Source organism: Thalassophryne amazonica, chromosome 9, assembly GCF_902500255.1.
Source record: "Thalassophryne amazonica chromosome 9, fThaAma1.1, whole genome shotgun sequence".
Lineage (NCBI taxonomy): Eukaryota > Metazoa > Chordata > Actinopteri > Batrachoidiformes > Batrachoididae > Thalassophryne > Thalassophryne amazonica.
The window spans coordinates 66947859-66973398 of NC_047111.1; the positions used below are offsets into that span (position 1 = coordinate 66947859).

General features: G+C 40.5%; 1 protein-coding gene across 2 annotated transcripts in view; it reads right to left on the reverse strand.

The window, feature by feature from the left end:
- Positions 1 to 3550: 3550 nt before the first annotated feature.
- LOC117517304 (short transient receptor potential channel 4-like) overlaps positions 3551 to 25540 on the reverse strand; it is a 147170-nt gene continuing 125180 nt past the window's right edge. For both annotated transcript variants that reach the window (XM_034178285.1, XM_034178284.1), the window contains 8 exons: positions 22122 to 22261; positions 20862 to 21062; positions 20636 to 20757; positions 17806 to 18001; positions 17505 to 17699; positions 13064 to 13105; positions 12570 to 12659; positions 3551 to 4919 (listed from right to left, as the gene is read on the reverse strand). In XM_034178285.1, coding sequence (XP_034034176.1) covers positions 4236 to 4919; positions 12570 to 12659; positions 13064 to 13105; positions 17505 to 17699; positions 17806 to 18001; positions 20636 to 20757; positions 20862 to 21062; positions 22122 to 22261 — 1670 coding nt within the window. In that variant the 3' untranslated portion in view covers positions 3551 to 4235. The remainder of the gene's footprint in view (positions 4920 to 12569; positions 12660 to 13063; positions 13106 to 17504; positions 17700 to 17805; positions 18002 to 20635; positions 20758 to 20861; positions 21063 to 22121; positions 22262 to 25540) is intronic.

The following is a 25540-nucleotide window of genomic DNA, read 5'->3' on the forward strand; positions in this document are numbered from 1 at the left end:
GCTTTAATTTCAAGAATATGTGATTTATGCTACAGCAACAATAATAGGCTTGTTAGTCAAAGGCAAAAAAATGAAATAAAATAAATAAATATATTTGTATTGTGAATTTCTTTTATCATCCATGAAAAGGAGCTTATCATTCTGTCATGAACAACAGAAGAAAATGTTGACTTTTCCTCATGTAAATTGAATTTTGAACTACATAATTTTCCAGATAAGAGCAGATTCAAAACACAATATACCTGTGAGATTTATTGCAGAAATTCGAAAAACAAGCAGGGGTGGTCTTTGTGGCCTCCAGATCTACACTTTAGAAATGAAAGAAAAGTAACATCAACCACACCTGCTCTTAGTTGATATGGTCCTTGTGATGATGACATTCTCTGCAAAATGATAAAGTGGCTTGTTACATTAGCAAAAGAACTTTTTTTTTGTGGATTTGGTGCATCAAAATCAACCAATGTCTAATCATTTCATCCCCATGATATGACCTTTTAATTTGATGAGTTATGAGATGACAGTCGTTATTGGTTTTGAGTTACAGTGTGAGCAAACTGGACAGGATGGACCCATCTATCTGTTTATCACGGCCTCGGAGTAATGTGTATATATATATATATATATATATATATATATATATATATATATGTGTGTGTGTGTGTGTGTGTGTGTGTGTGTGTGTGTGTATTTTGGTGTTGGAGCATAATATTGTTATATAATTGTTCGTGCACAAGTTTCCGAACTAATCACTTCATGCTGTCACATATTTTAATAATAGCTTTAATGTAATTCAGTAATGACACTTTAAAGGGGCAGTGCTAAAAATAATCATTTTAAATGCAAAAGAGAGGGGCAGAAAGAAATATGTACAATAAAGAACACAGTGCATCTTTTTGTAGTCAGACATGAATATGTGCGAAAGGAAACCCGTCACTAAGGTGAGGTGGGTGTGAGGGTCCAACAGCAGGAGGCTGATGCTTATGAAGTCCATCACTTCTCACTTACTGTATATTTCTAGAATTTTAGATTCTAAATTTGAATTTTACATTTTGTTCAGTTTTATAACAATGTTACCTTCAGTGTGCACATGAATATATTCCAGAACATAATAAATAAAACATTGTTGAGCTCAATGTAAGAGGCCTTTCTCTTCTTGCTCGGACAAACAGCGTATCTGTTTGGGGAGGTGATGGTCTAGAGGTTAAGCAGTGGGCTTGAGACCAGAGGATCCTCGGTTCAAATCCCAGTTTGACCGGACAGTCACTACGGACCCTTGCGCAAGGTCCTTAATCCCCAAGTTGCTCCCGGTGTGTAGTGAGCACCTTGTATGGCAGCACGCTGACATCGGTGTGTAAGTGTGTCTGAGTGAATTGGTGAATGCGAGGCATCACTGTAAAGTGCTTTGAGCTTCTGATATAGATGGAAAAGAGCTATATATAAATGCAGTCCATTTACCATTTATCCGTTCACAGTAGAAATAAACATCCATTCATTTTGGCAATCAAGAAGAATGGAAGAACAGCACTGAATGAGACGGCATAGTCAATGTATCATTCATCTTCCAGCACCTTTCCTCCCCTACAGTGCTCTGGCACGTGCGTGTATGTTGCTGAATGAATCAATCAAGATTACAGTGGCATTCACATTGACACAACAGTCGGTAAAAGGGAAAATCCCATTTTTCACTGCCTGATTTAGTGAAAAGGAATGAAATTAACTGCCAAATTCTTTTGCAGGCATCATTGCATGTTCTCACAATTTCTTTCCAAATCATCAGGATCCAGTCATTATTTTCAAATGTTTATTCCATGTTCTCAGGTTTAATTTAATATTCTAAAGTATGATTCGATATTCTCAAACTTTCTTTACACATTATCAGGTTCCGTTCTTTATTCTCAAACATTTGGTCCATATTATCACATTTCATTCAGTATTCCCAACCTTCCATTCCACATTCTCAGTTTTCATTAATCATTCTCCTTCACTTAAAAAAATGCATCATTGGATGAACTCAATTCAATTATGTGCAGGATTTCTATCTAATAAATATATGTAGCCCCAAGTCAAATAAAGCACATTCATGCAAGACAATGTAATTGAATTTAGTTGGGACTACATATATTTATTAGATGGAATCCAATCCAATGAGGCAGTTTTTGAGTGACTAATTGGATGAACTCAATTCATTTATGTGCAGGATTTCCATTTAATAAATATATGCAGCCCCAACTGTATTTAATGAAGTTATCTTGCATGTATGTGCTTTATTTTAGTTATAGGGCTACATATATTTATTAGACGGACATCCTGCTCACAACTGAATTGAGTCCATCCAATGCATCAGTTTTTTGAGAGTTCTTTTATTTTCCATATTCTCAATTTTCAAATGTGTTTTGTCTGCAATTTCTGCCATGTGCAGAATTGCCGTTGACATAATACAGTAGTCAGTAAAAAAATAGCAACGTACATGAACATGATTTTGAAACAATGTGCTATTACGGAATTCCTCACAGTAGAGGGTTGAGCAACCATGGATATTCATTGATGTGAATGTTGTCAGTGGTGATGACTGCATGGATATCAGTAGAGTTGGGAGGTGGGCAAGGAGTTTGAGGGGGAAAATCCAGCCAAGTCTGCATGACCAGGCCTGACCTGACTCATGACATGCATTATACTGATACAGCACTATCACATATCATCATGTAGTGTATGACCGGCTTTAGTGTAATCCAAACATTTACTTGGGGAAACTCAATTGAGGCATACTACTTGAATTTTGAGGAAATGCCAACTAGGACACGGCGGCTGTCTGGAGTGCTTCCCAGATTTTTAGTCAGTGAGTCAGTAATTCAACAACATTTCAATCTTTAGCCCCATACCTTTGTCCAGCAACCCCATGACTCCACAAGATGTGCACAGGCAGAGGACCCAGAGACATGAATGGCACTGCTGGGGTAAGTGAATGTCTCTACAGGTTCGACACATTCACTGCATACAGATACACTTCTGATGGCCGAGTCCAGGATGTCATTGAAGGCCTGGATCTTAGTCTTATTCCAGGACACACACAAACCAAGACAGCCCAAGTCTTTTTCGGCTTCTCAAGTGTTGCAGTCGGGGTATCCATTGATTTTGCAAAAATCAGATGCTGATATCATTGCAGGAGAAATCTTTAGGGACCAAAGAGTGGATATCTTTGAGTCTCTTTAGGGGATCTTTGGGTTCTGCTGGGATGATTTTCCGTCAAACAAATGGTTATGCTGGGAGACTCAAATTACAAGTATCACTTGTATTATGAGGGAACATGAACATTTCTGGAGGCATGATCCAACACGCAGGTTCTTCAGTTTTGAGGACCCCAGCAACTGGAGAAAGCCAAAAGTGGCTACTTTTAGGAGGTGGGGATGGATCGGCTGTCTGCCTGAGTGACTGTCAGACAGGACCCAGGGTGAGACTGTTGTGACAAGACCAAACCTGTCTTTGAAGCTGTGCCATTTACACTAAACATGTATAGATAGCATCTACTAAAAAAAAAAAAAACCCTCAAAAATTTGTTCAAAATGACACGTTTATTTTCCAACAGGAATGATAAAACATGAATATTATGTTGCTGTTTTCATTTCATATATCTCCTGTGAGTCTTCGTCTCTTGGCCACATTCCACCTCGTATGAGAACAACTTGTCATTAACTGTCATTGCCAAATCAGAATAACAACAATGACAAATCTGGGGTTTTTGCATAGAAAAACACTGACAGGTTAGTCGTTGCATGATCAGAGCGTGACACATCTTTCAGATGTACGCCAGTGTAAAGTGTGTAAAGTGCACAAACAGACAGTGTAATAAGGCAGAGAGTGGGGTCTAAAACAGAACACATGTATTGCTCTGGTCAGATAAGGATGGGTGCAGTTAAACTGAGATAAACAGAAAATGAGAGCGAGGTAGAGAGTGTGATGGAGTGGATAACAACAAGGGGGGCAGGCATCAGACGAGAGGGGATGCTAAAAAAGAGGAAATTATCAACATTGGAAAGGAAGCGATGTGTCTTTATCCTCCCATCTTAAATCTTTGTGATGCTGTTTGCTTTTGGCCACAAGTCATTCTTGCTAATAGTAGCACATTAAAACACTGATGCTGCCCCCCTGAGTCTGTGGAGCTCATTAGATTCACGAAAACAGGAAATGTTACCCTTTTTCAAAGCAAGTCTGAAACACTGTTCCTCGGTTGAAGCGCTTTAGTCCGACATTCCTTGGCTTGTATTTATGGGTGAGCATCCTTCGTCTGCTAAGTCACTGCTTGGTGAACGTCTTGCATCCTCTTCAGCCTTTTCTCCAGTTTCACTGTTTTCTTTCGTGACTTTTCTGACTGTAGATTGTCCCCCATCCTGTGCTTCAGCGAGTCCGTTCTCTTCCTCTCCTTGTGCAGTTTGCTCATTCTCCTGCACCTCTGTGTCCGAACCCTCAGATTCCCCTGCTTCTTCTGACAGCGAGTACATTTTCCTTGAAATTTCTCCGACGGATGATAAAACCTCTGTGGGACCTCTGTGGTGTTTCTGGAACAGACCAAAGTCAGCGATGTCTATGGAGAAGCTTCTCCTCTGGCTCGGCTTTTCGCCGGAGCTCTCTTCAGATGTCAGGGGCAAAAGTCCGTTAGGCAGACCGTTGGATGCTTCCGGTGGCCTGGGTGAAGCTGCAGAGCTGCAGTGCTTGAGAATGGAAGTGGTCATCTTGAAGCGGTTGAGTTTGCTCTTCACCTGGCTGAGTGGAGGACAAGGAGAAACCTTGAGAGATGAGTGGGGGTAGGCGAGACTTGACTCTGCTGTGCTCCCGCTGGCTTTGGCTCCCTGTAGAGCTGGCGTTCCCGTCTTCACCATGCCCATCACCTCGTAACGAAAACTCGAGATGTCTTGTTTCAGCTCCTGAGAGATTAAAGGAAATAGTGAACCCTGTGAGAAAATGTTTAAAAATTTCCAGTAACCCTTTAGTGCCCAGTCTTCCACCCATCGCACCCGTTCATTATCATTTTCGCACCCAGTGCTCACTTCAGATAAGGAGCAGCTGGTATTAAAATGAAATGTAGTAATGCGCCTTTCATGGCTGCATAGACCAACAAAGACCAGGCCCTGTATCCACAAAGCAGCCTAAAGCAAAAAATAGCTCCTAGTGACGGTATTCTAAGAAAAATCTCAGAATTCCTCACATTTTAATACATTTCTTAGAATTTTCCCTTAAAATGATGAAAGCTGTCCGCAAAGCGCCTTAGACCTTAAGAGAGCTCCTACAGTGCCAAATTGGTAAGAGTAGGGAGGAGGACTTTTAAGAAGCCTAAGAGTGTCTTAAGCAGAGAAGATGGTGGAAAAGAAAGAGAGGAAGCAAAGATATTCTCCATATGTAGGATGACAGTGAGTCAGTAACACGCTACCGGTTTGATCTACGTAATTATTTTATGTTAATTTTCTGTCTTACTGTATTTATAAATTGTTTAGGTTCTTGTTATCATATAAACACTGTTAATGTTATCACTATTTTTATTATTATTGTTATTATTATTATTATTATTGTCGGTATTATTAATATACCATACCATACTAACTTTATTTATAAAGCACTTTAACCCAGCCACTGCTGACACAAAGTACTGTATACTAAAACATCCATTAAAACAGCTGACCTAAGAGACCGACATGGTACATAAGGATGAAGAAGCTCAGAGAGGTAAGGCGGGGTAATACTGTGAAGAGACTTAAAAACGAACATAAGAATTTTAAAATGTACCCTAAAACATATAGGCAGCCAATGAAGTGAGGCCAATACAGGAGATATATGATCCAGCTTTCGAGTTCCTGTCAAAAATCGTGCAGCAGCATTTTGAACCAACTGCAGACATGAAAGTAATGACTGACTGACTCCCACATAAAGTGAATTAAAAAAATATAGCCGAGATGAAATAAAAGCATGGATCACTGTTTCAAAGTGCTGTCTAGACAAGAAAGATTTCACAGTTGCTAACCGCTGTAGATGATAACAATGGGCTTAACCACAGCTTTAATTTGGCTGGCTAATTTAAAATCACTGTCCACCTTAAAACCAAGATCATTAATAAGAGGTCTAAAATAAACCTCCAAAGGTCCTAAGGCAATGGAGGAGGACTCACAGGAGCCACTGGGTCCAAACACCATCCTCTCTGTTTTCTTTTCATTAAAATTTAAAAGGTTCAAGGTCAGCCAAGCTTTAATGTCATCTAGGCATACCAAGAGCTGTTTTATGGAACTGACATCCTTCTGCCCTAAGGGGAGATACATTTTGCAATCATCAGCATAGCAATTAAATGAAATTCCATGCCATCTAAGGATGGAACCCAGGGGCAGTAAATACAATGAGAAAAGCAGTGGCTCTAGAATTGAACCCTGTGGAATGCCACATAACACCGAAGCTGCAAATGATTCCAAACCATGAATATGCACAGAAAAGGTTCTGTCTACCAAATAAATGTCATGCTCAGCCCCGCCTCAGGGGTTAGGTCTTTGTTGTTTGCGTTATTTTCTCTTTGATTTTCTGGTTTTCCTTTCATTAGTTTGTACTTTATCATGTTAGTCTGTTTGGTTGTGTTTATTGCTTTGCTTACTATTTAGTTACTGGTTTCACTCTTTACCTTATCATTTAGTTAGTTATTCTGTTATTCATTGCTTTTCTTTGTGTTACACTTTTGTCACCGATTCATTCTTTGGTTATCATTTATTCTATAGTCAATGGGTTTGTTTATTCTCTGTTTATCATCTCATTTGTGTTATCAGTTATGCGGTAGTAGCGGGTTTTGTTTTCTGTTAATTATTATTAGCCTTTGTTTTGTCATCTGGTTGTATTCTTCAATCAGTCAGTTCCAGTTCAGTTTTGTCTTAGTGTTAATTTTCCTATTCAGTTCTTATGTAATTTATCTTCTATGTTTATTATCTGATGGTTCGCTTTTTGTTCTCATGTTCATGCTTAGTTCAGGTCTTGTTCATTGTAGTATTTTATTCTGTTCTCAGTTGCTGTTCATGCTCTGTTCATAGTCCTCTGTTTCCATTTGACCTCTGTTCTCAGTTTGCCCTCACGCCGATCTGATTTGGTTCACTTCTCATCACTGCACCTGCCTCGTATCTTTCACTCACACTCTTGGCACCAGCTCACGTGTCTCTGTCTATTATATCACTCCACTCTGTGTTTCCCTTCCTTTACTATCTTGCACTGTTTAATTTTTGTCCACTAGCCACTCCCCCTTTCTAGATTGCTCCACACGTGCACCTTGTTAACACCACCTTTTCCTTGTTTCACACCGATTAGTCCACCAGCATTTAAACCCTCACAGTCCCTCACCAGATTGTTGTCTTTGTACACTTTACAGCCCTGTTCCTCACTCAGTTTTTGCTTACCTATATCTTGACTCTGCCTCATTGTTTGACCTTGTTTCTACCTTGCCTCTGATAGCCCATACACCCTGATTTTGACCTGTGCCTGTTATTGAACTACGTCTCAGCCTCTCACCATTCTGATATCTGATATGCTTTGCTGCTGGATTCCCCGTGTACCAACCTCCCGCCTGTTTCTCTTATTAAACCTTTTGAATTCTATCAGTCGTGTGAGACTGCATTTGTGTCCACCCGGTTTGTGCCACGCCTAATAGTAAGACCTAAACCATTCAAATGCAGTGCCACCGATGCCCACTAAGTGATGGAGTCGAGATAATAAAATTTTATGGTCCAGAGTGATGAAGGCAGCAATCAAATCAAGAAAAAACACAACAAGGTTACCAGAATAATACACGGAAGAAGGATGTCATTAAAACCCTTATTAAAACAGACTCTGTGCTATGAAAGGTTTTAAAACCTGACTGAAAAACCTCCATGATGCCATTCTCATCTAAAAACTGCTTCAGTTGACAAAAAAAAAAAAAAAAATCTCTAAAACCTTAGAAAGAAAAGGCAACTTGGAAATGGGCCTATAATTAGGCAGCACAGTGTGATCAAAGCCAGGTTTCTTAAGCAGTGACTGCACCACTGCATGTTTAAAATTAGCAGTAACCACACCAAAGGACAGACTGCAATTTACAATGGCAAGAACAGACTGCCCTACACTAGCTAAAATTTCCTTTAAAAATTGTGGAGGGACAGGATCATGGGGGAACTTGAAGGTGTAATATGGCCAAGCACATCCTCTAAAAGTGAGAGAGTCACAGACTCAAACTGAGTAAAAACAGCAGAGCAAGGGACTGAAACAGAGGGGTCCGAGTCACGAGCTGTGATGTTGGCAACCTTTTCAATAAAAAAATACAGAAAGTTATTGCACATATCAGGAGAAGCATCCAAACAGTCATTCTGTGGAACACAGTACAGAGTCAATACTGTTAAATAACACATGTGGATTATGCCTGTTGGAGGAAATAATATTTGCAAAATATTCCCTTTTTGTGAGGATCCTCACCTATGGTCATGAGATTTGGCTCATGACCGAAAGAACGAGATCGCGAGTACAAGCGGCCGAGATGAGTTTCCTCCGTAGGGTGGCTGGGCGCTCCCTTAGAGATAGGGTGAGGAGCTCGGTCACTCGGGAGGAGCTCGGAGTCGAGCCACTGCTCCTCCATGTCGAAAGGAGTCAGTTGAGGTGGCTCGGGCATCTTTTCCGGATGCTCCCTGGACGCCTCGCTGGAGAGGTGTTCCGGGCACGTCCCATTGGGAGGAGGCCCCGGGGAAGACCCAGGACACGCTGGAGGGACTACATCTCTCTGCTGGCTTGGGAACGCCTCGGGGTTCCCCTGGAGGAGCTGGGGGAGGTGTGTGCGGATCGGGAGGTCTGGACAGCTTTGCTTGAGCTGCTGCCCCTGCGACCTGACTCCAGATAAAGCGGAAGAAAATGGATGGATGGATATTCCCTTTTTGTGTTTTTAACCATACTCTGATAGTGGCACCAGCAGTCTTTTAAAATTTGAAGAGACACCTGCAGTTTGTCCTTTATCCACCTGCGTTCAGCTCAGTGACATTCCCTCCTGACAGCATGAGTTCTGTCATTAAACCAAGGCTCAAGTTTATCCCTAGGCTGCCTGGGTTTTAATGGAGCCACCGAGTCAAAGATGGTTTGACAGAAACCATAAAACCAAGCAATAAGCTCTTCTATATCAGAGGAAGGAACATCTGAAGGGCCACATGAAAAGCAGTAGAAAACTGATCAGCAGCAGAAGGGTTAATAACCCGACAGCACCGAACAGGAGCAGGAACACAAGTTTTAACTACAGTCTGTCTCAAAGCAACAGTAACTAAAACAGGTAGGTGATCAGAGAATCCAAAGTCACAGATTTCCAAGTTAGTCACAGGCTGACCGCAGGAAAGAACCAGGTCCAGAGTGTGTCTGTGCTCATGTGTAGGACCAGATACAGACTGAACCAGATTAAAAGAGTCAACAAGGCTTAAAAATTCCTTCACCAGTACCTTCTCAGAACAACACACATGTATATTAAAATCTCCAATAATAACAACATGTACATAATTAACCACGATCCCAGCTAAAAATCGTTAAAGTCATTTATGAAGTCTTTATATTGGGGGGGGGGGGGGGGGGGTACATGAGAGCACAGAAAGCCGGGTTATTAAGACTCATCTCAAACGAGGTAAACTCAAAACTGGACAATGAATACTGTAGTAAGCACTGCTTACATTTGTAATCCTTTTAGTAAGCAGTCGCTGTGCCTCCAACTCTCCCTGAAGTGTGATGAATTAAAATAACCACAATCCGCTCGTAAAAGCTCTGCAAGATCACTGGAATCAACAGACAGCCAAGTCTCAGTCACACACAGAAAATCCACATCACGGGAGCTAAAAAAGTCCCGAAGAATAGAAGTTTTATTTATCAGCGATCTGGCATTTTACCAGGCCCATCCTGACAGGAGCTGGAGCTGGAGCATGGTCCTCAACGAGTCGAGGAGCCCGGCACAGCGGTCTCAGATTTTGAGACATTGTCGATGCAGGTTGAGCCGGAGAGGGCACAGGTGGCAGGACCGATGCACTTCAAAGTCGACCACGGGCACCAAACAGGCATCAACAGGATCCAAGAAACACCAAGATAGAAAAAATCCTGGGAATGATCTGTGCGCCGGTCGGGTAAAAGTATAACAATGCACCAGGAAAGACTTCAGCTTCATCGTCACTTCGTCTACCAGGGGGACAGCGTGGGAACCCGACACATACGATTGAGTGTTCTGACGAGATGCCATTCATGTTGAGAGGCCAGCCCTCTGCACAACTGTGCATGTGCGTGCATGCGCAGTTCTCTGTACCCAGACTTTCACACTTTCCCCCGTCCAAACCTCCCCCCGTCGGGTTGGCACGCCTCTCTTTACCGCGTTGAACTCCCCAGCCAAGTGACAGAGGAATGAAAATACAACAGCAATAAGTGTCTTCTCAATTATACAAAGTTAAAATTTGCATGTGCACTCTGTATTTACAGCACAATATTGTCAGGAGGCAGAACTGTCGATTTATGCGATGAGGCGCACAATTCGACAAGACCGCACATCTCGACAGAACACCGGAACCTCAGACAAAAGCGGGGCGGGAATTGCTGTCCACCAACACCAATCGACACCACACCATGGACCAGACGTTGAAGGCCTAGCAGTACACCAGCAGAGACTCAGTTCCATAAAAGATAAGTTAATAACAATAAAAAAACGAACAAACTTCAAAAAGACAGACGAGCGCACCGGCGCCATCTTGTCACCCACAATTTAAATATTGTTATTTTCTTTTATTATTGCATCTATTTTGTCATTTGATTCTTAAATGGACCACAATGGAAATAAGTATTTTCTTTCTTGTGTCCTGCATGTATTTTTTTTAACATATTTACAATTATATTATGCACTCACAATGACCGTACTAAATAAACTCATGCATGCACGCACGCTTTTAATATATAGATATTTGGCATGTGATTGAGGCATGTTCAAACATTTTCAAGCTGTGTAACAATTCATTTAATTTCGCTTGGTTTCATCATCATAACAAAGTTATCTTCACGATTACACGACTTAATGCAGTTCAGGTTATATGACCGGTTGAGTTCCCTGTCCATTCATGACTACAAGGGCGGAGCACATTTGTTTGTTTATTTCTCCTGCCCTTTCTGTGACAACCAATCACAGCTCTTAGAGGACTGCGTCGTACCTAGCAATGGGGTCAACCCCGCCTCCTCACAGAGATAGGAGTTTCTGTCCCCTCCTTGCTCAGACACCTGCTGGCTCACTGGCTAGGCTCAGTTAGGAGCTTTTGAGAGGGCGTTGAGTTGCTTTGCGGATGTGGGCTCTGGTCTAAAATACTTTTCTGCTCTTTATTTAGTACATTATTTAGCTATGGCTCACAAAGGTGGGTTCACAGTGTGGGAATGCACATTAGTGCATAAAAGAGTTATGGAAAAATACAAAATGTCAGGTTCACAGTCACAGAGCACCAAGAGGGACGTGGCCAGAGTGTCCATGTGCAGTAGGGATGGGAGTGAGGGACTATGGAGAAGGATGAGGTGGAGGTGGTGTTGAGGGAGGTAAAATGCTTCACCTCAGTTTTCGTGTATGACTGCTGCTCGTGGATGTGTGCTGATGCGCTTTGCATGCAGATATGTTTGTTCCAGAAAATCTCTCTCACTTCTGTGTTTGCAACATATAAAAAACAAATAACACCTATAATTACAAGCCAAAGAACCACTTTTAGTTCATTTTAGCACTATTTGTTTTTGTATGTGTATCTCAACAACAGTGCATCAACATCTGCCACACGTGTGTTAAAGGAAATGACAGATGGTTTATGATGATGATTTATTTGATGTCATGCCCTAAACACGGTCATGACTGATTAAGAAACTAAGTGTTATGCTTTTGAGCTCTTCACGTTGTAAATAGGTGCAATATGAGCTTTAGACTGTGCGCCATACAATGTCAAGATAGGGCCCATTAGTCTAATTGTTTGACATCTGCAGAACATTTTAAAAGTAGTGATTAATTTTTTTTCTGTTCTTCAATAGCACGTAGATAATGTCCAACTCATTATTACTGATTTCCTTGCACTTACTTGCACAAACATTTCTTCATGGCTTTATTTTCTGATGCACTGCTACATCTAAAACCGTATCACAGCTGAATCTTCGAGTATCTCAGCTCAACCCCCCCAAAAAACAAGACAAAACAGCGCAAGTTACAGATGTTTTGTTACTGTATACGGTTAATTAAGGATGAGCTGATATTTACCCAGTGTGCATATGAACAGCGCCTGCCTGTTTGATGAATACAGAATTTTTTATTTTTTTTTTTTTTGCACTTGCACACATAATAAAATTTGTTTGTACGACAGCATTTAGAATCATTTCTATGCAGAGTTTGATACATGGGGGCCCAGGACTTCCATACAGTTGTTCTACATAAATACACAGTTTCTATTGTTATTATTATTAAAATGTTCTTTTCAGTTTTAATTCCTGAGTAGAAAATTATAAATGTCAATATATTTGCCAGATACATCATCATTTTGGCCAATAAGAAGTGAGCCAACCTTGAAGTTGTCTTCAGTCAGACCTTCCTCTGTCTTGGCGTCTCTGATCATAGCAGCTACGTAACGTTTCACCAAGTTCCTCAGTACCTCCTACATTGGTAAAAAAGGAACAGCGTTTGAAAAACACAATAAGCTCATTGATTTGTGCATATAAGTGATGCTTCAGTACAAAAATCCAGTCAATAAATCGCAGAACCAGTGGTTCCAATCACAAAGGCATGCACAAACAAGCACACATTAAACTGCAGCTCCTCTAAGATGAGTGAAATAGACTCCTGCAGATGCAGACACATAGAAATCATCTTTAACAGAGAATAGTGAATGTACCACAAATAGATGTGGCTTTTGTTATTGCAATGAGCCATTGCAAAAGCATCAGGCTCCTATAATGGCACTCAGCATACAACGTGCAAAAAGTCAGAGGAGCAGAATGTGTCCTTCACACACGAGATCAGCCATCATTTTCAGCTTCCTTCGAGACAGATGATGTTTACCTGATACTGATGGTTTATCCGCAGGTTCTCTGCTGCTCGGCGCTGCAGTTACAGAGAGGAAAAGTCTTAAAGAACAAAACAAATTCTCATTTATTTCAAAACAGGACATATTTTTATTAAAATATTTGTGGGTTTTGAGAAGATCTTCATGATGTGAAAAAAAAAGTTACTCAACAAACAGATTTGTATCATCAGAGTCTTTCAACATTTTCATTACAAGATGATATCTTCCACCCAGTGGTGGGCACAGATAACCAAAAAATTAACTTCGATAACAGATAATCAGATAACTGAAAAGTTATCTTTGATAAAGATAAACCGATAAACCACCCAAAAATGTATTGGAAGTTACAGGTAACCGATAACCAATAAATTCCAGTATTGTCTCTGGTACATTTGCAACTACTAATGAACTGAATTTGAGTTTTAACACCACAATCGCGTCTGGAAACATCAAAAGCGACAAAAGACCCAAACAATGAGCCCACGCGTCTATGTTTGAACATCCTGCCACCTGCTGGAAGCTCTTATTTACTACATGGCTTACAACACAGAAGCACCCTGAGAGCAGCCATAAAGCCCAGCTCTCTACCCAATCACAATGCTCCCGGTCAGGCGGAGGTCTTGGAAAATAAAGTCATACTGACTTATGGTTTGGTGTGAATACTGAGAGAATAACTCCATTAATGTCAATTCTGTCATTTGTACAAAGTTAAAATATAACATATATCTTTTAATGTTGAATGCATTAATTCTGAGGTTTTGTAACAAACACAGACAGATTTCCATGGAATTTAACAAATGCAAATACAATAACGTCTATAAACGCAGAGAATATATTCACGAGAGTTTTAGGCACTAGAGTTTAATGCTGTTGTCCATGGAGCCTGAACAGAGTGTCTGAAATGCATTTGTCCTGTCGTGAAAGTACTGAGATTACCCTATCCTACCTATAACGCACTGCTGGGCACAGCATGTGCTCACTAAAACCTTAAAAATTAGCACATTACTTTAAACATAAACATATATCTGATATTTTCACTTTATAAAACTTCAGACATGACAGTAATTTTAAATAACTTGTCCAAAATTAGTTTGGTTAAATCAACCATAAGTTAAAAATGTATGCCTCTGGATGACTTGGATGATATTCAGGTTCAGGTTCAGGTAACTTTATTTGTACCCGTAGGTAGATTTGGCTTGCAGCAAACAGAAAACAGAAAAAAGGCGTCCATGTTAGTCAACACAACAACAACAATAAAAAACACTAAAAATACTAACAAAGAACATACACAAAACAAGTTAACAAACACCACCAAGGACTCACAACCTTAAAACCACTAAAAAGATAGTCAGCTTAAAACTAGTGTGCAAAGGGCAAATAAATAAATAAGTATATAAATATCTAAATATAACCATATGCAAACCTACTAAGATTTGTTCAGTTGCACAATTGCTGCTGGGACAAAACTACTCCTGTAGCGTTTTGTTCTACACCTTGGGACGCTAAACCTACGGCCAGAAGGTAGAAGCTGAAATTCATTAGCCAGGGGGTGGGAGTCATCAACTATAATGCAGTTGGTTATCCGCTGTAATTGTTTAGTGTACAGGGACTCTAAACTCAGCTGCGATTCACCAATCAACCGACTGGACCATTTAATGATCTGACTCAGTCTGTTCCTATCCTTCAATGTCAAACTGCCAAACCATGCCACCAAAGAAAAAGCTAAAACAGATTCAATAAAAGCACGATAAAATATTGTTAACATGGTTCGGTCAATGTGAAAATACGACAGTTTCCTGAGACAGAACAAGCGCTGATGCCCCTTCCTACACACCGCCTCACAGTTTGCCTCAAACTTCAGCGAATCATCAATAATAGTCCCAAGGTATTTATAAGTTTTCACAATTCCAACTGGTTGACCATTCATTGTTGTGTTGCCAGGTGTGCTACCATTCTTCCTAAAATCAATGACCATATCTTTAGTTTTAGATATATTAATCAGAAGATATGAGTCCTCACACCATTTAACAAAATGGTCAACTACAGGACCGTGGCTACTCTCATTATCCCGCAGCAGACTGACAATCACTGTATCATCCGCGTATTTTAAAATGAACCTGTTTTTAAAAGTGCTCTGACACATACTGGTATAGAGAATAAATAACAGAGGTGAGAGCACACACCCTTGTGGCGAGCCAGTAGAAGAACACACTGTGTTTGATAAAATCCCGTTCACTCTAACTTTCTGTGTTCTGTTTGTTAAAAAGTCTAAAATCCAACCCACGAGATTATTACTTAATTTAAAATGTTCTAAAAGCCTTTGGGTTAAAATACAGGGTTGAATTGTATTAAAAGCTGAAGAGAAGTCAACAAATAAAAGCTGGGCATGACACCCGCTGCCCTCCAAATGCCTGAGAAGCAGATTAAGCAAAGTGAGTGTGGCGTCCTCCACTCCTCTATTAGGCCTGTAAGCAAATTGTAACGGACCGAGTGCATGCATAGTATTTTTTAGCATTACCGACCGATATTGCCAGCATATCAGTATGGTGTTAAAGGAAATGATTTTTTTTGTTGTTGTTTGTGACCAGTTCTCCTTTGCCTGCAGAGGATAGAGCAGTTCTTCATAGAAGCAGCTTCTTTCTGTTTGCAGAAGGTAGAACTATACATCTGTTAGGAAACTTTTAACAGGTAGGTGCTCAACTGATTTTAAATTTTAAAAATGTTTGCTGCTGTTCAGCTTTGTTTACTATGTTATCGGTCTAAAAGTTATCAGACAAAAATTTATCGGAAGATAATTAGTCAGATAATGTTTTTTAAAGTTATCTAAAAAGATAATCCGATAATGAAAACATTATCTTTGATAATTATCTGTTATCGGATTATCGGAACTGTGCCCACCACTGCTTCCACCTTCCTTAAAGGTGTGCACAGCGCCGCACAGGTGTCATTCATTGCTAGTTTCCCGTGATGCAGTGCATGTCCTCCAATTCATCATACCACTTGTGCTCATGTGGGCATGTTGTTCTTAAAATGAGTTGTCAGGTGCAGAGAAAGTGTTTGTGCATAAAATCAGCAAAAACCATGTGTAACATTCAGGGCTGTGTATTTCTTGATTTCAAGAGTGCAACACTCAGATGCACCTTACATAAGTGGGTACAAAAGCATGTGCACTGACCTGCACGTCTCATCTCCAGTCACCTGCTACAGTGTGTTAGTGTGACTACATGTTATGGACATTGTAGGAAAAAAATGGAGTGGGAGGAGGAGAAAAAAATTTTTCAAGACACTTCTTGTAGGCTACTAGTTAATCAGCTATGATAAATAATAGCAAGTCAAGCATCAGCCATACACTTCCAAACATTTTGTTATCAGTCCCTCATGACAAACAAAAGGAATTAAGACTTGATGTTTTACACTTTAAATATGAACTTTGTTATTAATCCTATATATAAAGTGTCTAACATGTGTCTGTCTGTCCTCCCATGCATGTGTGTGGGTCCGGAGAGCAAAAATGGTTAAAGAGGTGGAGCATGCGTGAGACCTTGTGAATTGAGTGAAACCACAATACTGACAAGTTTAGCTAATAGGCCAACCAATTCACCCAACTACACCATTATGCTAAATATGAATGAAACTGGTCAACTGCTTTTTGATATAGCATGCTAACAAGGGTGGCGAATACAATATATTGAATATCTTGCTGTGACCTTGAAATTGACCCCAGTGTCACCATAATTGACTGGTGTCGGGGGATCACCCATGTATACCCTTTTGCTAAATATGAATGAAATTGGCTCTTGAGATATCGCAGGTGAAAACGGATGGATGGACAGATATGCTGATCACTATATCCCTCTGTATTGCATACCAGGGGGATAAAAAGGTAAGACTTATGGATTTTTACTCTTGAAGAGGCATTTTTTAAAGAGGTACAGTTTATACTCCTGTGCAATTTACAATCCAGAAAATACGGCATATGGATGGGAAACTTATATGTTGTAAAATATACAAAGAAAATGAACTGAAAACAACCATTAAACTAAATAAATGTCAGCTACAAAACTTTACCTTTCAACTTTGGTGGCACCTGACTGCTGGTACAATGTGAGAGATTGGTGCTAATCCTTTAGCTTGATAAAAATCTTCCCACTTGCATCCCCTTTCTCAATACCAAAGCACAAGCTCTTTGTAGACTCCATTAAAAGTAATAAGCTCCACTCTGATTGACTGAATTAATGTTTGCCATCATGCCCATGCCTAATGAAAATGGTAAATCCACTCCGTTTGTACCCACCACCCACCTTTGCCCTCAGGTTGTGTACAGTTTCTAAAACAGATCAACATTAGATACATCCAAGGTCAATTTGCCACACTCTGTACAACTCATTATGCATACACCTTTAAGATAGTGCCCTAAATCTTTGATGTCTCACTTACTCCGAGTGTTCCCAAGGTTTCAGGCCTCTTGGAATGTGTCCTCTTGCACACTTGCCTCTTAATCCAGCACATGAGGTACCAGAAGGATTTGGGACTAGGGATGATGTTGAATGGGGTCGGTAGAGTTGCTCCTTCTTCAAAGTAACTCATCCACAGCTTTGTCCTCGCAAACTTCCACTCGATGTCCGCATGGTCCTGAAGATGAGAGTGCTTTTGAAAGGGACTTTGCCAGATACATCCACTTTCAAACAAACACATCGTAATACTTGTTTTTTTTAAGGCACAGCTCTTCTGTACTCACAGCAATGTGCTGGTAGGAGTTGTTCATCATGGCTATGAGCATATTGAGGAGCACCACAAGTGAAATAATGTTATAGGAACCAAACATGGTGGCACCAACAAACTCAGTGAACTGGTGGTCCGCATCCACATTGGTCACGTACAAGCTGATTAGGCCAAAGATAGACCAGAACAGAGACTGCAGGGTCTCAAACAGCCTGAAACAACAAGAAATAGATCAGATGACAGTCTAAAGATATATAAATCTGAACATTCCATCCACTGGTTGGGACCTGAGCATCACTGTGCAGTGGATGTCATACAGCTGGTGGTTCCACACCAGGAACCACCTTGAAAGGACATGTTCCTTGATGCCTTGATTTTTTTTTTTTTTTTTTATAAACTTCGGGCCTGCACTTGAGCTCATGGAATCCTGGAGTTCCTGGACAGGGATGTATCTTTGCAGGAGAATAAAATTCTAAGTTTTTAACTAAGACAACGACTGGATGTCTTTGAGACTAAGGTTTGCCATTGAATCCTTGCTGGGATGATTTTGTGTCAGATAAACAGATCTGTAGTGTTTGTTACTTTGAGATTGCAGCCCACACACTAAATTGCTTTGTCAATCACTATACCCAGTTTTTCTTTATACGATAAGATCCTGATCAATATAAGGCTGCAGTGGAAGAATTCAGTCCAGCATCTTAATTCTTCACTGAAGTTAAAAGCAATTATAATCAATAAAATAATAATAAAAATAGCAATACAGTAAAACAATAAATCCTATGGTAAATGGACTGCATTTATATAGTGCTTTTCCATCTGCATCAGACGCTCAAAGTGCTTTACAATCATCAATAAAATGAAAACAGTTTGTTCAAATTCTTTCATATTTTGCACACTGATGGTCCCCTTGACAGCCAAGTACATGTTGGCCTCTACTAAAAATTTATGGTTTTGGAGATACTGGGCTTTGCATCTGAACTCTTCATTTTCTTATTTTCTCTGATAATATTTTCTTAGTGAAAAGCTTGTTGATACTGATATTGATTGATACCAGTGTAATGAGATTAATACTTTAGTTTCAGTTTCTCTCCTGTATGCACTGCTACATTCAGAAAAGAAGTGCACTGAAGGGAATATATATTTTTTGTACTTCCTGAACACACATTCTACTAAAATTCTACTTCTTTTGTTACATTGGTTGTGGAGTGATAATTTTGTACATGTTGTATTTTAGAAAAAATACAGAAAAAAGTGCAATGAACAGAGAAATTTTATTTAATATTTGTATTGTAGTTTCTGGACACCGCAACTTTTACTTTTGGAGTAAGTGGTTGAAGATGAGTGAGTGAGTGTGTTTCTGGACACTGTACCTGAAAAAATAAAAAAAAGATTTTGTGCACTTTTTTATTTAAGAAAAAAATTCACACGACATTTTTTTTAAACAGTTCTATCGTTTTTGAACAAAAACTTTTATTATGATAAGTACTTTCTATTTACCTATAAACTTTGCCCAAATTTTGTCCTGGGTTTTAAATGATTAATAATCCAAAGGAAAAAAAAAAAAAAAAAAAAATCAAGTTTTCACATCATTCAGATTTAGCAATTTTATGATGCATCCATCTTAATTATTAAAAAGTATCAGTTTTGGTATCTGTGATACTGTCCCTGTATTTACTTGGTATCAGATCGATTGCAGTATCACACACCATTACGCACCGCACCAGTGTATGCACTGAATTGAAGGACTACATTTTGATTACTGGTTTGGCTGCAAAATGAAACCTTACCACTAGATGTCAACAAAACCTCTTTCAAAGAGCCTTCAGACCCATTTAAACGGAATCTCCAGGCAACCAGACCCAGAATCTAAGGTCTCTAATTCTACCTCATTTTTTATGACCTTTCTGTTTGTTGTCCCACGACTTTTATCCAGTTGTACATGGACTGCATGCCTACAGTATTTTTCCACACAGTGCAGATTGCTGAAACCCTTTTACAGTGTTGCCTCACATTCATCCGTGCACTGGTGTCAGCCTGCAAAGCAGGGCAAGGCAGTCAGCTGCACTCTGGGAGATAGCTCGGGGTCAAGGAAGCTCGTGAGTTTCCTGTCTTATTGGAAACTGAACACAGGATCCTCTGGTCACAAGCGCATCTCTGTTAATCAAGTACTCTTTAACCAATCACTGTTTGTCAACTTCTTCCTCCTTGTTTCTACTGAGGATCTCCAGTTGAGTCTAGAAATCCTAGACCTTTACCTCTTCTCAAGCTCATTAAGAATGAAGGTACCACATTTCATTATACAACAGCAGAATGTTTCCCAATGGAAGCAAACCTATGCTCTTGGCTGGGCAACATTCAGACAGAGTGGTGCCTTTGTTCATTTTTCCAGATCCATTTACAATAGGAAGGCACAAATGAGACCAATGACATATGCATCGTGAGGGCGCTTCAGCTGTGAAATTCTAGCTGTGTATGAGGATACCTACAACATATTCTGTTGAAGTGTGTTTGTTTTGACAGGTAAAGGGTAGGTTAGGAGGATTAGAATGGTGCTTCAGTCTGTCTGGGTGACACCCAAAGCAGATCTATGAGGTGGTGGATACCAGCACATGTTCACAAAAATGACCTGACTGTTAAATGAAGTTTAGTGATTGACATGTCAAATGGGTGAGGAACCTTTTTCACCCTCTGTGTCTGTAAAATGGTTTTTATGGCCAATTTAACTTCAAAATGCATGTCAAAGCTGTTTTTCTTGCCATTCACGCACAAGCAGTGCAGTTTCCCAGAATCACAGATATGCAATGTATAAAACTCATGCAAGCAAATTTAGATTGGCATGAACTCACGTGGAGAAGGCATTATTCTGCTCCACACAGCGGATGCCCTTGCATTTGCCCTTCTCATCTGAAGCCTTGGTCTCATAATAGAAGTACAGCTGGTTGAGCCCATTTGCAAAAGCCAACAGGACCTGGAGAAACCAATTATTTATGATAACGCTTATATTTCTTTCTGATAATTACTCTATGCCACATTTCTGTGGGTGTTTGTTTTTGTTGCTTGCATGTGTTTTACCAGGCAGTAGATGAAGAGAAACTTCAGGATGTCCAGGAGCATTCTTCCAAGAGAAATCTGGAGTGGCCCCAGATGAGAGTTGGCTGTAAATAGCGAAATGAGGCGCAGGGAGCTGAAAATGTTGGCAATGGCAAACACAGCCTCTGCTACAAGTGTTGGGTGCCACATCTCCCACTGGTTTCTCGGTTTACAGCCACTGTACTGGACACGACAAATATTAGCGGACAGATCAGAGGAGAACATGGGAATGTCAACATCTGTTTTGCTTCAGACCTATGGGCTGGATCAGTTGGTCAGAACCACCCAGGGTGGAGAAAGTTTTGCTGTGGCATTTTGGTCACCTGCCTAGACGGACTTGTATGAAAGTATGACAGCCATCCCAGGGTGGTAGTGTTAATTACTGGAATACCTTTTCCTGTGCTGAATGCTTGGTCTTCAAAGGAAAGGTCAAACAACCTCAGAGTCTATTGGATTATATGATGTATGACATATGTTACCCCATAATGTAATAACTAAGCATGACAGATGGTATAAACTGTTCCTTTTTAGAACCCCATGAACTAAACTGATATTTTAAATTATTTTTTTAACAAAATAGGAGCAACTTTAGCTTTTCATCCCTGTTCAAACTGAAATTGACATTTGTCACAATTTTTTCTGTTTTTATCCCATATCTGTATAACATTCATTCACAGACAGTCCAAACTATACCTTTTTGGAATCCCTATTATCAGACAAATACTGTAATGTGCTACATTTCTCAGTATGATTGGTGCATTTTTAATTTTTTTATTTTGACCCCTGTGTAATCTTTCGTTGACCCCTACCTGGGGAGGTGATGGTCCAGTGGTTACGTGTTGGGCTTGAGACCAGAGGATCCTCGGTTCAAACTCCCCTCTGGCCAGACACTCACTAAGGGCCCTTGGGTAAGGTCCTTCCCCAAATTGCTCCTGGTGTGTAGTGAGCACCTTGCATGGCAGCACGCTGACATCGGTGTGTGTGTGTGTGTGAATGGGTGAATGTGAGGCATCATTATAAAGTACTTTGAGCTTCTAATATGTATGGAAAAGCGCCATATAAATGCAGTCCATTTACCTGGCTACAGCTACTGCTTTGGGATGGCTTTTGTGCATTTCTTACGTCCCTATTGATAGGTGACCAAAATCCTACATCAAACGTTTTGCCACCCTGGGTAGTAATGACATGCCCACATTCAGGGGTATGGCCAAGTGCCTAATAGACTATCAACTTTTTGCTTACCTTGGTATAGGCTACAATCTTGAGGGAGATAGTGGCCAGGTATAGAGAATTCATTACAAAATCCATTAGGTTCCACCAGTCATGGATATAGTCTTGGAAACCACCATCCCACATCTGCTTGATCTCTGCCCAGATGAATCCTAAATATATGTAGAAATTGTTTAATTATGTGTCGAAACAACAGTTTCAGCTGAAAATATGTAGGTGTCTAACCAAATATTTTGGTTAGTAGTTTTGAGTTGCAAAATGTTGCTTAGACCTCAATTAATAGTAAGTCAATTCTTCAATTATTTTCTGAAATTTCTGAGAGTTACACTGCAAAATGAATGAATAAATGAATGAATGAGTTTATTCGGCACACAATTCAACAACAAAAACAAAAAAAACTCATAACAAAGCAACTTTACAAAAGTCCTGCGTGCCCAAAGGGTGAGGGCAGAAGCAGAGCTTATAAATACCCACCCCTTATACTAAAAAATAACAAACATATACACACAAACAAAATTTCATAACACACTATGTATATATATATATATATATATACACACACACACACACACACACACACACACACACACACACACACACACACACACACACACACACACACACACACACACACACTAGGGTGGTCCTCTACAGCATGCCAAAAATTAAAATGTGACTTTTTTAAGGTGCTTCCTGACAAAATTGTTCATCTTGGTAAGAAAATATTTTGTGCAAAATTTTAATTCAGTACAACAATTCTAACCACTGCCGCACGAGGGGTGAAAACTAAGACTATTCTAGTATATTGTGCAAACCAACAATAACAATGTGCCTGTTCAGATATGAAATACAAATTGAAAGAACAATCTTATTTTGTTTAAATTAGCATACAGGATACATAAAAATACATGAAGTGTCACTGTTAACATATTTGATAGGAACAAACAGTCATTTGGTTACAGTTTTCTTTGCCGCCGTTTCTTTGACGTTGATGCATCTCAACAACCTGCAGAAGGTATTGCCTCTGCTGCTCATCCTTTGTCAGGATTTGGTTGTACTCCTGAATAAGGGCCACTCCCCGCTCTGCAAAATCATTGACAGCAGCAATGCCATGCAGGACCTGCTGTGACGACTGGAATGATGGGTCATCCTCCCACTCTGATGGTCCCTTGACGAGGAAGTCCATGTTAAGTTCGAATGCCTCAAAAATGCGACTTGAGGCAGATGTAACAAAATCTGCCACAGTTTGGTAGCAATAGCTTCCTTTGCTTCTAGGTTCACTGTAGCAGGTGGTTGAGGATCATCATCACCTTCCTCCCTGAGAGCAGCCACAATCTTACGCTTCACATCACGTGCAATGCTGCTGTCAAATACAGCAAGTCCGGCCAACTCTTCGCTCAGGTACCACAGATGTCTGGCAAACTTCTTGCTGGCAGAATCAGGACAGGAGACCATGCCCTTCAAGAATGACAGATCCCCAGCTGGAGCAGTGACTGCAGAGGGAGTATTGAACCAGGCCTTGACATACAGTGCTCCAGTGAAAGCTGTGAAGCCTTTCAGGCCAGAGAGCTCTTTAGCATATAACTTAAACTGCTCTCGAAACAGAAAGATCTTGATCCCATAAATGACACGTGCCATCCACCTGGCACGATGAAGGGCACCTGGCTGTTTTTGTGCGGTCCAGGGCTGCAGTCAGCTCTGGTGTAACAATGTTCTGTGCACGCCAGCATGACCTTTTTGGAGGAGGTGGAGCCGCATTGTCTTCAGAATCCATGACATCAGTATTGCTCTCTGTTGAAGACATCAGGTCAACAGTCTCTTCTCGTGCAGCCTTCAGCGCCATTTCATGCTGCTCCCTTGCAGTCGACATCTCAGCCTGTTAAAGAGCCCGTTCTTCCCTTCCTTCCAGCACTTTGGCAACACCAACCATAAAGCCACGTCGCCCTGGCTCCCGTTGTGCTTTAAGGAATTTGCGATCCTCTGGTATCTTAATCAACTGAAATTCTTGGACATGAGCAATGTCAAACAAGTCATTTAAATTTGCCTTGAACTCCTCGTCTTTCTTTATTTGAGATGCAGATTGCTTCGTCTTTCCCCTAGCTATTGATCGATACTGTTCCACTTTTCTCTCAAGCTTTTTAATAATGTTTCTTTCTTCAGCAGTTGGAATCCGTGGTTTCTCCCAGATGCTTAACACCTCACTAACAACTTGAGTTGCTGCCCTCCTGATTTGTAGGTTCTCATTGCGGTGCAGCTTGAAGTATCTTTGAAGAACTTCAGCCCATGATGGTAGCCGATTTCCAGGTAGTTCATCTGAGGGGAAGCCAATCAGCCACACTACCTTCTTCTTTCTTGTAGCACATGCCATTTTAATTACATGAATACTGAATAGACTCAAGTGCAGGACTAAATGGTGCCAACAGTACTTATAATAACTGCTGAACTGTGTTTTGTCTTCCCATTGCTGTATCCATTCAAGAACTCAAAATTTTACTCGCCTGGTGCAAAAACGGGTCAAGCGGCAGTGGTTAATATTTTTCAATTCTTATGAAATTTCACTCAATATATTATTTCACCAAATGGAACAAAAAAAATGAAGAAGCACCTTGAAAAAGTTGAAGTTTGTATTTTAGGACCACCCTAATACACACATACATACACATGTATATACACATACAAGGGCTGTCAATAAAGTAACGGTCCTTTTTATTTTTTTCAAAAACTATATGGATTTCATTCATATGTTTTTACGTCAGACATGCTTGAACCCTCGTGCGCATGCGTGAGTTTTTCCACGCCTGTCGGTGACGTCATTCGCCTGTGAGTACTCCTTGTGGGAGGAGTCGTCCAGCCCCTCGTCGGAATTCCTTTGTCTGAGAAGTTGCTGAGAGACTGGTGCTTTGTTTGATCAAAATTTTTTCTAAACCTGTGAGACACATCGAAGTGGACACGGTTCGAAAAATTAAGCTGGTTTTCAGTGAAAATTTTAACGGCTGATGAGAGATTTTGAGGTGATTCTGTCGCTTTAAGGACTTTTCACGGTGCGAGACGTCGCGCAGCGCTCTCAGGCAGCGTCATCAGCCTGTTTCAAGCTATTGATCCAGGACGTCGTGAGAGAACAGAGAAGTTTCAGAAGAAGTCGGTTTCAGCATTTTATCCGGATATTCCACTGTTAAAGGAGATTTTTTTAATGAAAGACGTGCGGACGGATCCGCGCGTCAAGACGCAGCCGACGCGGTGCGGCGGCACAGGAAAAACACCTCCGTGTTGATAACCATTTGTAAAATCCAGGCGGCTTTTGATGGCTTTCAGTGGAGTGAGTATATGAGAAATTGTTTAACAGGCAGGACATGTTCCAACTTGTCCTTAAGGCTTTCAACAGAGGTGTTTTTCCTGTGGCGGAGCGTCGCGGCGGCTGCGTCCCGACGCGC